The sequence below is a fragment of the Colobus angolensis genome, unplaced genomic scaffold, assembly GCF_000951035.1.
Source record: "Colobus angolensis palliatus isolate OR3802 unplaced genomic scaffold, Cang.pa_1.0 Scaffold61, whole genome shotgun sequence".
NCBI lineage: Eukaryota > Metazoa > Chordata > Mammalia > Primates > Cercopithecidae > Colobus > Colobus angolensis.
The window spans coordinates 7,220,375-7,237,066 of NW_012119710.1; the positions used below are offsets into that span (position 1 = coordinate 7,220,375).

General features: G+C 39.8%; 1 protein-coding gene across 1 annotated transcript; it reads right to left on the bottom strand.

Annotated features, from left to right (window-relative positions):
* Positions 1–1,033: 1,033 nt before the first annotated feature.
* On the bottom strand, positions 1,034–1,980 carry LOC105527191 (olfactory receptor 5B21-like). Its single transcript, XM_011963473.1, is given in 2 exon segments — positions 1,034–1,810; positions 1,813–1,980. Coding segments are annotated over 2 exon segments (945 nt in total).
* Between the last annotated feature and the right edge of the window lie 14,712 nt (positions 1,981–16,692).

Here is a 16,692-nt window from a genome sequence, read left to right on the forward strand (position 1 = left end):
GTAAATTTCCAGGCAGGCTTTTTTATTCTTGTAGCATCTAATTACAGAACACTGGAATGCAATGGAGACCCAGAGGTGAGCTGAATTATTGAAAAACTAAAAACAAAGACAGTCCAGAAAGCTATTACACATCTTCATAATAGATTTGCCAAACTTAAGGCTGCTAAGAAATGCAAGCATTTGATTCAGAAAACAAATATATTTTTTTAGAGCTCTAGGGAAGATTGTTTTTTTTCTCTAAACCTTCTGGAAATTTTGATAATTATGTTAGACAGAGACAAGAAACATAGAAGATAGTGTAGGCTCTCCGAAGGAAGTTATATTTAGTCAGGTTAAAATTTAAGTAATTCATCTATTAAAGCATTTCCATACTTATGTATACAACAAGGTGTATTGTTTCCCCAATGCTTTAGCAAAAGGGAATGGAAATTGCAAAGGCACATGACTAGCAAGTAGGGTAGGAATATGGGTAGAGAAGGGAGAGTAGGGGGTTGGAAAGATTTAATTTTCAGTCACCTGACTCAATCTAGTGCCTTGTCCTTTAAATTATAACTTTCTCTGAAATATCATTTAAAATATTGAACCATCCTTTGTCTACATTAGGAAGTCCAACTTTCAAACTCACAGAACAAAGGAATAAAAAACAATACTGCATATTCAGTTGATAAATATTATAAATGAAGGCGAAATCTTTATACCAAGTTTAATAGTGAATGAAAAATCCTTACAATTAAAAATAGGATGAGGAAAATTCAGTACATTCAGTTATATCCTTCAATCTTCTGCTTTAAAACACATCAAGAAACTAAAGCAAGAAAAGCTCAACTGTCCCATGCTGCTGTTCACTAAATATAAGATTATCTTTCTAAGTAAGACTTTTCAATGTGCTGCTTTTTACATCTTCTAATAGCAGAAGTAACCGCTGTTCTTGGGGAAGAAAGAACTGAAACCAGCCAAACATTAAAAGTCATGATGGCATTTAGGTGTGAGAGAAAGTTTATCCCTTTATTGCTTGCCTACTTCCCATTCACACTTAATATTGGGGGTAAAGTTTGTTGAGTATTTTCCAGAGAGCACTTTTCACTTCTTTGTTCCTAAGGCTGTAGATCAAGGGATTCAGCATGGGAATCACCACTGTGTAAAACACAGAGGCTATTTTGTCTGTGTCCATGGACTGGCTGGAGTTGGGCTGTAAGTACATGAAGACGATTGTGCCATAGAAGATGGACACAGCAGTGAGATGGGAAGCACAGGTGGAGAAGACTTTCTTCCGCCCTTCAGCAGAACGCATCCTTTGAATGGTGATGCATATGAAGAAGTAAGAAATGAGGATGACCAGGAGGGTGAAAAAGACGTTGAAACCCACCACAAAGAAGACCACCAACTTGCTGATGCGCGTGTCAGAGCATGAGAGAGCCAGGAGTGGGGGAATGTCACAGAAGAAATGATTAATCTCATTAGAACTACAGAATGAGAGTCTGAAGGTGCCTGCTGCATGGATAGAGGCATTAAGGAAGCCAGAGACATAGGAACCAGTAGCGAGGAGGGCACACACACCTGCTGTCATGGTGGTGGTGTAATGAAGAGGCCTACATACTGCTGCATGGCGGTCATAGGCCATGGAGGCCAGGAGGTAGCACTCAACAGTGGCAAACCCCACAAAGAAGAAGAACTGAGCTGCACATCCATTGTAGGAGATGGCCTTGTCCCCTGACTGCAATGCAGCCACCGTTTTGGGGGCTACAGCTGATGAGTAACCCAAGTCTACAAAGGAGAGGTTACTAAGGAAAAAGTACATTGGAGTGTCCACACTCCAATGGGAGAGTGGGAGTCTAAGTGGATGATCACCATCATTCCTCCATTCCCAAGCAGGGTGATGAGGTAGATGAATAAAAATGCCAGGAGGAGGGGTATCTGAAGATTGGGGTCATCTGTTAATCCCAAGAGGATAAACTCTGTCACTTCTATTCTATTCTCCATTGTGGTCAACTTGAATTAGCCTGGTGATTAAAGAAGAGGCATCAACAAAATTCAAATGAAAGTATGAGAAGGGATGATGGGATGATAAAAAAAAAAAAAGGAGAAAACTAATGTATAGAGAGAACGTGCTGTGTGTAAGACTCATGCTAGAACCCTCTGTTATAGTATAGCTTTTAATTCATATGAGATAGGTGCTATTATGCCCGTCTTACAGATATGAAAGTTAAGGCTCAAGGAGCTGAATATTGAGCAAGATAGTCTATTTAACAGTCACAATCAAAGTTCACCCCTTTATATTTCTGAATCCAAAGTCCATACATTCATCTTGAATTCTTTAACATATTTACATCATATAAATACAAATTATGATGTGGATATAAGGTTGTATGCATTTAATTATTAAAAATAAAAACATCCATCACTCAATGTCTTCCACATCCTACTTCCAATAATATAGCCTCACTAAAGATTTTCTAAATTTATTTTTCCTTAAAACAACACAAGTTTATTCTCTCAAAGTTCTGGAGGCCAGAAGTCTCAAATCAGTTTCACTGGGCCAAAATCAAGGTGTTGGCAGGACAAGGTGGTGGTGCTCTCAAGGTCTGTTTGATACTAAATCCAAAGATCTTAACCACAACTTTTGAGGCCTTTATAAATTAATCCCTCAACAGTAGTTTAACTGAAAGGGAGTATGGTATATTTAAATATGAGGATGTATTTACATATATATTTAATATGGAACTATAAATTTGATATATACGAATGTTTTTGTGTATCTGTGTATATGCATATGTCTTTTTTCACCTCTTACCAGAAGTCTGTTGTAGACCCTAATTACAGTTAAGTCCTCCTTTCTCTGCCTCCTCAAAGCACTTGAGTCTTAGCTGATTATTGCACAATTAGCTGGGCAACCACTCACTCTTCGCCTAGCTCTAAGCCCCTTGGGACAGTAACTGTCTTCATCCTCTCTGGTCCACTCACCTTACCATGGCCCCTCACATACATATATAAATATTTGGTGAATCAAATGGAACATCAATAGGAAAGTATAGAAACATTTTTCGTGCTTTTCAACTCCACAACAAACCACCTATTGTCCTCTTGTCTACCAGGCTTGTGCTTTGGGCCAAAATATTAGCTTAGACTTGTCATATGAAAAATATTCAGGAGTAACAGTGAGTTTGCAGATGGTAGGCAGGCTTGTGTCCTCATTTGAGAGCACTCTTTCTCTCCTATTTTTGTTCCTCAGCCTCAGGTGTTCACAGGCTTTCCCCACTCCTAGTAGCAGAGTGAGTGGGAGCAGACTCAGAAGAAATGAGGGAGAAAATGTTAGAAGAGAAGAGGAAAAAGGAGAAAACAGGAATTAAAGGAGAAAGATGCTTCAGCTCTGCTGGACTTTAGCTTACCTTGAAGAGTAACAGCAGCCATTCCATTGGTGACACAAAAAGAAGGGGATAAGGTAGCTTGTCGTTTCTGGATGACCATTACACACACACGATGTGGCTAGTTTCATAAGAACTGGCTCAGTCAGCTTAGTATATTACTATCCAGTAATGTACCAATTGACTTTCTGACCAGTAGCACTTTCCATTATATTTATCCAGTCTTTTTGACTTTTCTTTTGACTTCTGACATGTGTGTATACTCTCTAATTTTAGCAGACACAATATCCTGTAATCTATGACAGGCAGTGTTCTGATCTTACATATTTGGAAACAGAAGGATGTGGTGCCCCTCAAGGTCACATAACTACTTAACTGTAAAATCTGTACAATTCCAGAGCCTGATTTTTCAGCCTCAGCACTACTGACATTATGAGCTAGACAGTTCTTTGGTTCAGGGTGTGGTGGGGAAGAAGGAGTGCTGTCCTGCGCATTGTAAGATATTTAGCAGTTTCCCTGGCCTCTTTGTACTCACTAGGTTCCAGTAACACCACTACCTTCCATTTGTAACAGTCAAAAATGTCTCCAGATGTTGCCAAATGTCCCCTGAAGGGTAGCAGTCCCCTGATTGAGAACCGCTGTTCTCGAGTTTATAAAAAACAGTAGTTCTAAAGTTTATAAAACTCTTTTTGCATTCAATTCTTAATTATTGCATGACTAGATAGAGAGAGACAGCAGATATAGACATGAAGAAACTGAGGCTCAGTGAGGTGAAGTGACTGGTCTAAAGTCTAGAACTCTGGCCAAATATTGCTGCTTATTGGCAGAGGGATCCCAGGAAGGGATAACTGCTTGCTAAGTACTATGGTCCTTTGACTAAAGACATATTAGCCCTCCCATATCGTAAACCAACCTTTTCCTAGACACAAAGTAGGATGAAAACCTGGAAAAACTCCAAGAATAAAATGCAATTGACTTAGGGTGGATTCTGAATACTTTTCCAAAATATCTTCTCGAATGCTTATTAGATCAATCTCCTTGGTTAATATCGACTACAGGAGTCTATTCACTTAAGCTGTAGGTTCAGTTTTTAAAAGCCATTACACACACCCCCACACACCATATTGAACTGCCGCTGACTGCCATCTTCATCTATCAGCAATTAATCTTCAAGGTACTTTCTGTGTTCCCTTGATGGGCAACCCTTTCCATTATGCATTGCAGTCTCTGTTAATAAATGTGTTGAGATCCAGAGCAGCAAGGAGAAATCTGGAGTCAGTGCCGACAGAAAAGGCCTCATTTACCCAGCACCAACCCTGGGAGGCTGCAAGGCCTGAATCCAAATCCTGCCACTGCCGCTGCTGTATCTCCTCCCACTCAAGTCCTGCAAAACCCAGGCTTTTCTGCATGGGCCTAAAATAAATATCGGAAGGAGTCTTGAAAGAGAAAAGATATTTTTAAAATATCTAAGGTTGAATACTGAAATACCTAAGGTTGAAATATTAAGTCAAAAACTGAAAAAGCATTAACATTTAAGAAATTATTATTGTTATAAAGAGATAAGGAGAAGTCTAGGCCATTAAGATAGCTTAGAAATAAAAAGTTCCATCAAAATTGCTTCTAAAGGGGTTTGAAGCATCACCCCCAGTCATAACATCCCTGTTTGGGGAGTTCTAAAGAAGATTCTCAATGGAATAAATTCCATAAGGGAAGAGACAAGGCCTATATTGTTTGGCACTGTTTTGTGCATTATTATCTACTACCTAGACTCGAGGCAGCCACAGAGTAGACTCAACTATTTGTTAAGTGGATGAGTGAATTAGAATCTCAGCAGTTTAGTTAGAATAAGAGCTTTAATGCTTACTTGCTGTGGGACTGTAGGCAAATCAATCTTCCTTTATAGACAGAAGATAAAGTAAGATAAAATATAAGAAAATTAAGCCAGTGTGTGACCTCTAGCAGGTGCTCCATAGAAGCTAATTAATCAATCTTTTTATTAAACTGTAGGCCAATCGTGTGAAGTTATTTCCCAGGTTTTGTTAACACCAGTTGGTAGCAACACCCCATCTAGCAATGACTATGGCAATGGCTGTCTAATTAAAGGTAACCCAGAATTACTTACAGGAAACTTCTGTCTCTATTCTTGTGAAATGTAGCAGAGGAGGTTGGGGGAAATTGAATGAAGAGTCTTTTTATATACCTACTTCCGAGCCTCTTTTTTTTTAGACGAACCCATTATTTCTACCTACAGTGTGAAGAATACTGCTTTTTAAAAAGGTCGGGGAAAACATACCTATGTCCTTGGGAATTATGAGATCTCAATTCAGAACTGCTTCAACACTGGACTTTTTGAAGTCTGAAAAAGAAAAGAAAAGAAGAGCTGTGGGTCTCTGAGGACCTTGGATTTCAAATAGTAAAAGATTTCCTGAGGCTATGTGATAAAAGTGTAAAGGCAGTTCAGCTGCTGCTGCAGTTTGCTTGAGACTGTAAGTGAGCCATACCAAACTGTGTGAAAAGTCTGAGATCAGCTAGAAACTAGTGCCTATGTAGATCTGGGAGCCTCTGAAGGGGGGTTCCCTAAGGTCTCAATTCCAATCCAAAGCTCAGCAACATACAAACAAGCAATCAAAACACCACTTTCCTGAGGGAACTGAAACATTATTATGATATGGAGGCACCTCGAAGATCCCTTAGGGGACACAGGGCAGACCTGATTCTTCTTGTCACAGGCTAAGATTATTGATGAGCAAATTCTGTCAAAAAATGCTTTCAAAGGAGCTTGAGGATCCAGCCACTGCACATTCAGCCCACAGATTTCCTGTGATTATTGCAAGTTGGCCCTTTGTCTAAGACTAAATGGGGAGAAATTTCCAAAATGTCAGATTATAAATGATAAATTTTATCAGAATCTCCATTTTCCCAAACCCAGCTCTGTCTACAGAACTCAAAGTTTCAAAGAGCTCTGTGAATCAAAACACTTCCAGGAATTTTTTTCCCAATCAACCTGGTTTTAAATGAATTTTAACATGGAGCCTACAAGAAGCGAAAGATTTCTCTATTTTGGCTTCTGATAAATTTATATGTATAAAATATATTTATATAATATATAATATAGCTTCCTATGTTTCAAGCCCTTGGTTCAGTATATATTTGTATGTGTTATTTCACTTAATGTTCCTATAACTCTATGAGAAATATATTATCTTTTCAATTTTACAGATGTGAAAACTTCTGTACATACCTAGCACTTAGATCTTTTTCTAATATTATTCTCTAATGAAAGAAACCAGGGCTCCTTCGAGAAATGGCTGGTTCTAGCACTGGAGCAGGGAATATACCAGAGAAGCCGGAGCATCTTGTAGTTCCAGAAAGTGAGGAAATGCTCAAGTCTGTCTGACCCAAATTCTATATATTTTTACAGTGTGCTTTACTGCTTCTCTTGGGAATAAATGTGGAAAAGCAGAGATGCTCTCGGAATCTAGAAAACAATATTTCTCTTAAGTTCTCATAAACGCATGTTCCACTACGGTCAGTTACAAAAGTAGAGCTTATTTTCTTTGCTCTCATGAAAACATTTCCAAGAAAAAGCCCCCTGTTAGAATAATTATATTTAACAAAAGAAGACATATAAAGTGGCCAAGCAAGTGGGAAGCTAGGTGATAGGAGTCCAAGGATATTTTTGCACACTGTTGGAATTTTGTAGCATCTAATCACCTGACCCACATGTCCAACTCTGAAGACTTAGGTTTCTTCCTCATTATTTATTTGACCAATATAACAACCAAGGAAAAAACTAGAGAAAGAAAGAGGGAAAAATGGCTGAAGACAGATAAAGAGAGAAAGCAAAGAAAAGAAGGAGGGAAGGAGAGGGGAGAGAAGAGGAAGAAAGGGAGAGGAAGAAGATGAGGAATGAAGAGAAAACTTCACCTGTAGGATCAAGACTCTAACAACTGAGACAAGCTAGCCTATATATCTGGCTTTATAAAATAATTTAGTACTCTCCTTTATCAGTGTTTAATATTCTAAAAAATTAAACAGATAAAAATGAAGACTATTAACATGGTGAAGTGAGGTGGTTTTTGGTTTTGGCAAGTAAGAGGCCTAGAATCAGCCACTGATGAATGGATAACAGATGAATCATTAATCTTTTTGAACCTCATCATTTTTTCATGGCACCAAATATATCCTCTTTCTTTTCCCTCCAAAGACTCTTAATTCCTGGGAAATACTTACGCTTTTCCACTTTGATGCCTCCAGTGTCTTCACTGTTTGGTCTCCTCACAAGGTCAGTTTGACTCTTCACTTCCAAATAGTTACACCCTGGGGTTTTAGAAAAACTAAAAGGCAGAAAAGGGCCAATTCTGAATTTTTGATTACTTCAAGGCCAGATACCAGGCTCTGTCCATCCATATTTGAGTTAATGCTGCCACCTTGAGGCCTTCCCAAGCTTTTCACCTGATGAGCTGTTTCCAGTGGTGGGGCTGGGAAAATGAAGACTTGTCTTCCTTGCCGCAATGATCAGTAAGTTTATACAGGAAAAATGCTTTGGAATTACAGGAAGAATCAAGAAACTACCCACTTGCCTAAAAGGTTAATTTCATGGCCACATAGAATGTTAGCACCTCTTAGGACCTTGGAGATCACCTAGGTGTTAAGGTACACCAGGCACCACAGCCCACAGGTGACAATTACAGTCCTAGAGCCAAATGTATGGGTTCAAATCCCAGCTCTCCCTTCTAGTTTCTGGAGGGGCTCTTGCAACTCACTTAGTCTCTCCATTCCTCTCTTTCTCATTACGGGACTGTTGAGAATTAAAGTTGATCAACATAAGGTACAAATAAACTTTGGAGATACTTGGGGGTTTGGTTTCAGACTACTCCAATAAAATGAATATCCCAATAGAGCAAGTCACACAAATTTTTTGCTTCCTAGTGTATATAAAAAGCTATGTTTACACTACACTGGTCTACTAGCATTATGTCCAAAAAATGTACATAATTTAAAATACTTTATTGCTAAAAACTGATGACGATCACCTGAGCCTTCAGTAACTTGTAACTTTTTCTTTTGCTGGTGGGCAGCCTTGATGGCTGCTGACTGATCAGGATGATGCTTGCTGAAGGTTGGGGTTGCTGTGGCAATCTCCTAAAATAAAACAACAGTGAAGACTGCTGCATCGATTAACCAACTTTCTTTTCTCTCTTTTTTTTCTTTTTTCTCTTTTTTTTTTTTTTTTTGAGACAGAGTCTCTCTCTGTAGCCCATACTGGAGGGCAGTGGTGTGATCTTGACTCACTGCAACCTCCACCTCCCAGGTTCAAGTGATTCTCATACCTTAGCTCCCTGAGTAGCTGGGATTACCGACACAACGCCACCAGGCCTGCCTAGTTTTTGTATTGTTAGTAGAGACGGGGTTTCACCATGTTGCCCAGGCTGGTCTGGAACTCCTGACCTCAAGTGATCCACCCACTTCGGCCTCCCAAAGTGCTGGGATTACAAGCATGAGCCATCGTGCCTGGTTGATTTACTTTCTTTCATGAAAAATTCCTCTGTAGCATGAACTGTTGTTGATAGCATTTGATCTACAGTAGAACTTCTTTCAAAATTGTATTAAGTCCTCTCAAACCTTGTCAGTGCTTTATCAACTAACTTTACGGAATATTTGAAATCCTTTGTTGTCATTTCAACAACGTTTACAGCCTCTTCCCCTAGAGTAGAATCTATCTTAAGAAACCACTTTATTTTCTCATTCATAAGAAACAATTCCTCATCTGTTCAAGTTTTGTCATGAGATTGCAGCAATTCAGTTACATCTTCAGGCTTTACTTCTAACTCTAGTTCTCTTGCTATTTCCACCACATCCACAGTTACTCCCTCCGCTGAGGTCTTGAACCCTTCAAAGTCATCCATGAGAGTTGAAATCAATTTCTTCCAAACTCTTGTTAATGTTAATAACATGAACTCATGAGTCACAAATGTTCTTAGTGGTATCTAGAATGGTGAATCCTTCCAGAGGTTTTCAATTGACTTCACCCAGATCCATCAGAGGAATCACAATCTATTGCAGTTATAGCCTTACAAAATGTATTTTCTAAACAATAAGACTTGAAAATCAAAATTACTCCTTGAACCATGGGCTGCAAAATGGATGTTGTATTACCAGTCATGAAAACCACATTAATCTCTTTGTCCATCTCCATAAAAGCTTTGGGTGACCAGACATTGTCAATGAGCAGTAATATTTTGAAAAAAAAAATTTTTTTCTAAGTAGTAGGTCTCAATAGTGAGTTTAAAATATTCAATAAACCATGCTATAATCTAGTCTTTTCCATTTATAGAGCACATGCAGAGTACATTTAGCATAATTCTTAAGGGTCTTAGAATTTGCAAAATGATAAATGAACATTGGCTTCAATTTAAACTCACCAGTTTCATTAGCCCCCAACAACAGAGTCAGTCTATTTGTGGAAGCTTTGAAGTCAGGCATCAATTTCTCCTTTCTAGCTATGAAAGTCCTAGATGGCATTTCTCTCAATATAATGGTGTTTTCTCTGCATTAACAATTTATTGTGAGGCTGGGTACGGTGGCTCATGCCTGTAATCCCAGTATTTTGGGATGCTGAGGTGGGTGGGTCACCTGAGGTTAGGAGTTTGAGACCAGCCTGGGCAACATGATGAAATCCTGTCCCTTTCCAAAAAAAAAAAAAAAAAGCAAAAGGAGAAGAAAAATTAGCTGGGTGTGATGGCTTACATCTGTAATCCCAGCTACTCAGGAGGCTGAGGCATGAGAATCACTTGAATCCAGGAGGCGAAGGCTTCAGTGAGCCGAGATCTCACCATGGCACTCCAGCCTGGGCGACAGAGGGAGACTCTATCTCAAAATATATTTATATATATATAGTTATATATATAGTTATATATATAGATATATATATAGTTATATATATAGTTATTTATATATATAGTTATATAGTTAAGTGTAGCGACTTCCATCAGTTATCTTAGCTAAATCTCTGGATAACTTGGTGTAGCTTCTACATTAGCACTTGCTGCTTCACTTTGCACTTTTAGGTTCTAGAGATGGCTTCTTTTCTTAAACTTCATGAACCAACCTCTGCTAGTTTCCAATTTTTCTTCTGCAGCTTCCTCAACTTTCTCAGCCTTCACATAATTAAAGAGAGTTAGGGCCTTGCTCTATTAGGCTTTGACTTAAGGAAATTTTGTGGCTGGTTTGATCTTCTATCTAATATTTTCTCTGAATCAGCAATAAGGATATTTCACTTTATTATCATTCAGGTCTTCGCTGGAGTAGCACTTTTAATTTCCTTCAACAACTTTTTATTTGCTTTCTCAACTGGGACAACTGTTTGACACAAGAAGCCTAGTTTTTGCCCTGTCTCAGCTTTTGACATGCCTTCTTCACTGAGTTTAATCATTTCTAGCTTTTGATTTAAAGTGAGAGATATGCAAGTCTTCCTTTCTATTGAACATTTCGACTCCATGTTAGGCTTATTAATTGGCCTAATTTCAGTGCTTCGTGACTTTCAGACCTATTTCTATCCATCAGTTTCTCAGAATTTTCTGAGTGTCTGCAGACTCTGCAGCCCCACTCAGGTAAATGCACTCTCTGTGGATGTGTTTTCCTTCATTTCCTTTACCAAATCAAGACCATCTAATATTAACTTTACCACAATCTCTCCATCTAAATCCATCCTATCCTGCTCTGCCTTCCTACCTCAGAATTTCCCCCTCTTCTGTAGCAGGCTGTCCCCTTCATCTATGCCATTGATCCATCTCTACTTACTTTGGTGAGACTGTACTCCTGTCCCTCCCTTACTCATTCCTACCCCATTTGTCCACAGACATTCTAAAGTTACCCATCCCTTCCCCCAAAATGCTCAAGAATCTTTCTCCCATCCTAATATACTCTTGTGCTATATGAGCGTCCTTCCTTCTACCATTGAAATGATCAAAAGTGGTCCACAGCATCTTCCATTCTCTCCTAATCCACTGCATTGTAGCTTCAACTGTTTCTACTCCATTATGTTGAAATAATATTTTTTTCTTTGGTTTATTTATATTATTTTTAATTGACAAATCATAGTTGTATTACATTTATGGAGTATGATGTGATGTTTTGATATGGATATACAATGTGGAGTAATTAAATCAAGCTAATACAGTCATCACCTCTTGACTTTTTTTGTTTTTTATTTTTTAATTTTTTGAGATGGAGTCTCACTCTGTCGCCCAGGCTGGAGTGCAGTGTCGCGATCTCAGCTCACTGCAAGCTCCGCCTCCCAGATTCACGCCACTCTCTGGCCTTAGCCTCCCTAGTAGCTGGGACTACAGGCGCCCGCCACCACGCCCAGCCAATTTTTTGTATTTTTAGTAGAGACAGGGTTTCACTGTGTTAGCTGGGATGGTCTCAATACCTGACCTCATGATCTGCCCACCTCGTCCTCTCAAAGTGCTGGGATTACAGGCGTGAGCTACCATGCCAGCCTTGACATTATTTTGTGGTGATACATTTGAAATTTACTCTGTAAGTTATTTTGACATGTTATTATTGACTATAGTCACCCTGATGTGCCATAAATCTCAACACTTACTTCTCTTGTCTAGCTGAAACAATATTCTTAAAGGTTGTTCCAAGACTAGCTTCACAGATGTGCAAAACAGTGCAGTTGCACAAGACTCTGTGCTCAGAAAAGTCCCACCCTTGGAGACTAATATCTTGTGACTGTCATGTTCAAATTATTTAAAATGTTATCTTTGAATTTGCATTTTGTAGGTAAAGTCCAATGGGACAATGGGGCAAACACAGAAAACTTGGAACCCCAGCTCGTGCGTGGTCACACATTCTGCTGTCTCCCATTCTCCCCTCAATCCACTGCATTCAACACCGTTGATGACTGTTGCCTACAAGATGATGTCCCGCTTCCCAAGCCTGACATTCAAAGCACTCTAACCCTGAATAGTTTTTCCAGTTTTTATTTCTCTTGATAGCCACCAAGCATCCTACTTTCTATTCACATAGACCCCAAAGTGACCATGCCTCAGTGTTTGGCACACCATGGATGCTCAATGAACGGGGTCCGTCCTTCACTCACCACACCATGTATGCTGTCCCCCTTTGATGTATTTCATGCTGTTCCCTCAGTTTGGAATGCCCTAGTTTTATTTATTTATTTTTTTAATCACTTTTACTTGTAGGTTCAAATTAATGCCATCTCCAAAGTGAAGTTTTTCTTTGATGTTTTAAACAATTATGTGTGTCCTATTTATAACTTTTTTTTCAAAATGCCTTGTGTTATTTTCTCCTGTATATTATGTCTCCTTTTGTTTCTTTTCCCAGAACACAATACTTAAGCTTCTCCCACTCCTATGTTCCTACCTATTACACAATCCTGTCCAGAAACCATCTTGTATGGACAAACTCATATTAGGGACTGAATGTGGGGGTCCTTCCTGGGCTGTACATTTTCTGAAGGCAGACTATGTCTTACTCACCTTAGGTTTCTTCTGGAACCTAGAACAGTGCCTGTTGACAGCAGAACCTACTGAATTATGCAAATCCCATCTGATTCTCTATTTAATAAATTGGAGAAGGCACAGGTGTATCAATTTAGGAGCCCACCTCAGGGAATGTATTAGTCCTAAACAAGCTAACTTTCAGATCACTAGATGTGATAGTTTAAAGTAGCACTGTATGTTTGTCATTATGAACAAACATGGAAAATTTGTAAACTGATAAACCCTGGGGCTATTTGCTAATGAAAACAGTTTAAACTGGTGTCTTGAAATATATCTTGCTCCCACTTTTGAAAAGGAAACCATATCTGTCTGCTATGTTACAAAACACTTGCATATGTAAACACATGGAAGATGGAATGCTCTTGTTCCTAAGGATAACTCTCATCTGGGCTCCTGCCTCAATATCATCTGTATCCTTTAGAATCTGGTTTAGTTATGTCACCGTACATCTCTTACATCACCAATATCTGCATCTCTGTGGTCTCTGTCCAGTTACATCCAAAAATCACTTCTCAACTTTGATCATCTTTGGATCTAAACTTCTAACTCAACTTTCTTTTCCCTGAATGAATGAATAAATGCTCAAAAACCAAAGCATATTCATGAAGGAACAGAACTAGTAAGTGGTAGAGCTGGGATGGAAACTCAAACTTGAAGTCAAGACCCACAACATAAAGTCTTCCCCACCTTTTAACTGCAACTCAACTACATCAGTCTCTAATGATTCATGTACCAAAAGACCACAATATTCCTGTCAGTGGGTTTCGTATTGGCTAACAGAGTACCATCCATCACCTAGCTGTTGATCAGAAGGCATACGGAATTATATCTTTGCCAAGTTGAATTATTTTACGTAATAGTGATAACAAAGATTTTCCTAGAAATTTCCCTTGGATTATAGTTAGACCTATGGCAGGCAGTGGAAAATCTTGGCCCTGGAAGACTCCTGAGGTCTTTTCTCATGGCTATGCTTCCTTGACCTGGGTGAGCTGTTTTCTATCTATGGGAAGTGGCTAACTGGATAGATTTCCTGTGCCATGGAAATCGTTCACTCTTGAGTATTACTTTGTCAATATGGTGCTGCAAAGGAAGATTATGAGCTCAAACTCAAGCTCTTCTAATCACCCAGCATTTTCAATTCCATCAGCTTTCATCCTGAGCCTTAAAAAAGATTTCTAAAATCATACAAAAACAACTAAAAGCCTGCTATGGTTTCTCGGTCTCCATGGAAATGCTAGGAATGGATGCTGTGTTGACTTCTTCACACATCTCTTGGACTATTTTGTTAATGGCTTTTATGTATGGTACTTGGCAGTTTACAAAGCCCTTTCTCACTTATTATCTCAGTTAATCCCCACAACAAACCCACGTGGGACGTATTATTACCCATGTTTAACATATTATGAAACCTAAATTTAGAGAAGATAAGTGCTTTAACCAAAGTTTACAAGTGGTAAATTCACTTACAGTTTGCAAGTGGTAAATTCAACATTTAAATTTTGGTTTGTCTGATGCCATGGCTGCTATTCTTTCCACTATAACCAAAACTGTGTAGCCTAGAGTAGATCACTTTGATGCCCTAGTGCCCTTGCTTGTCCCTTGAAAATTCACCTCATGGGTACTTTACATTGTTGATATACAGCCTAAAAGAAAGCATCCCCGACAAGGAATTAACAAACTTTAGTTCTATTTCTAAATCAAGTCACCTTGGACTATTCATGTAATGGACAGCTTCTTCCACAGGTAAACGGAAATAATAATCCTTGCCCACTTTCTCCCTTCTGTTATCCGCTCTACTAATACTACCTTAGATGAAACACATTAAGCTTCATAGAGCTGAGAATACTAGAAAACTTTGCAAATGCATGGCTGACCACAAATTCAGCCTTGTGATTACCGGTAATGTGAAGACCTTTGTTATGATTTTCTTCTTTTTTTTCTTTCTTTTTTTTTTTTTTGAAACGGAGTCTCGCTCTGGCGCCCAGGCTGGAGTGCAGTGGCGCAATCTCAGCTCACTGCAAGCTCCACCCACCTCCCTGGTTCGCGCCATTCTCCGGCCTCAGCCTCCCGAGTAGCTGGGACTACAGACGCCCGCCACCAAGCCCAGCTAAGTTTTTGTGTTTTTAGTAGAGACGGGGTTTCACCGTGTTAGCCAGGATGGTCTCGATCTCCTGACCTTGTGATCTGCCCGCCTCGGCCTCCCAAAGTGCTGGGATTACAGGCGTGAGCCACCGCGCCCAGCCGATTTTCTTCCTTTTAACCTTAACGGTCGATAACTTTACCCAACAAATGGCATCAGATCCCCCTCCATCTGTTGGCACTTACTGCTAGGTGCGCACTGCTGCTTCCTACTCAAAGTGCCTGTGACTTAGAGGAAGGGCTTTCTTTGGCCTCAGAGTACATGCAGCTTGAGTACAAGAAAGACACAGTGGGTGTAAGGGTTGGTGGACCACCCTTTGTACCCTACAATGAATCCCAAAGGTTCTCTAAGTATTCAGTTCCAACTTCCCAAGACAGTAACCTGTTCATTAATGCAAACTGATTTGGCCTCCTTGCCTTTTGTTTTTTGTTTGTTTGGTTTTTGGGTTTTTTTTTTTCAGGTGGAGTCTCGCTCTGTTGCCCAGGCTGAAGTGCAGTGGTGCTAGCTCGGCTCACTGCAACCTCAGCCTCCTCCTGGGTTCAGGTGATCTCTCTGCCTCAGCCTCCTGAGTAGCTGGGACTGCAGGCCACGTGCCACCACGCCCGGCTAATTTTTTGTATTTTAGTAGAGATGGGGTTTCCCTGTGTTGGTCAAGATGGTCTCAATCTCCTGACCCCGTGATCCGCCGGCCTCGGCCTCCCAAAGTGCTGGGATTACAGGCTTGAGCCACCGCGCCCGGCCCCTCCTTGCCTTTTCTTTCTCACTTCTGTCTCTCCTACCTGTACATCTAGAGATCGCCTCCTAGATAGACTACATATGTCCTAGTCTCAGCGTCCACTTCTAGAAAAATCCCAAACTGTGAGACAATCCAGGATAAGTAGTAGCTTCACCAGGTAGTTTGTGTAAGGGACTGAGTGACAATTCCCCCCACCCTGTCTTTCTTTTCCTCACAGAGAGTGTGTTATATGGCCCATCTTGCCTCCTTTACTGAAAGCTCTGAAAATTTCACCTTGCCCAACTCACAAATTCTCTTATATATCCTGTAACTTTCTTAAGTCCTACTTTTCCTCCCTTTCAAAATTTTCAGATTGTCTTAGGAAAATCTCCAAGTTCTTCATTTTATTTTTGAGACTCCAGGATTTTCTAACTCATGTCTGAAAATGCAAGAGCACCTAGAGACAGAAAGTCATAAGTTCTAAGTATTATCGAACATAATGAAAATAACCACTTCCAACCTCCAAAGCACTGAAAAGTATCCTTAAGGTCCCCCTCTCAGAATCACTATAAATGTCTTCTTTTTCCTCCTTAACTTCATATAAACCCAACTTTCTTTAAGTAGCACCTTTCAGGATGTAACGGGCTGAATGTATGTGTCATTCCAAAATATGCTGAAGGCCTAACCCCAATGTGGAAGTAAAGAAGTAATTAAGATTAAATGAAATCATAAGCGTTGGGGCCCTGATCCGTTAAGATTGGTGTCCTTACAAGAAGAGACACCAGATCTCTTGTGGTCTCTCTGTCTCTCTCCCTCTCTTTGTCCCCTCTTTTCACCCTGTGAGGACAAAGCAAGAAGGCAGCTATCTGCAAGCCAAGAAAAGGGCCCTCAATAGAGTCCAAACTTGCAGACCTTAATCTGAGACTTCTCATCTCCAGA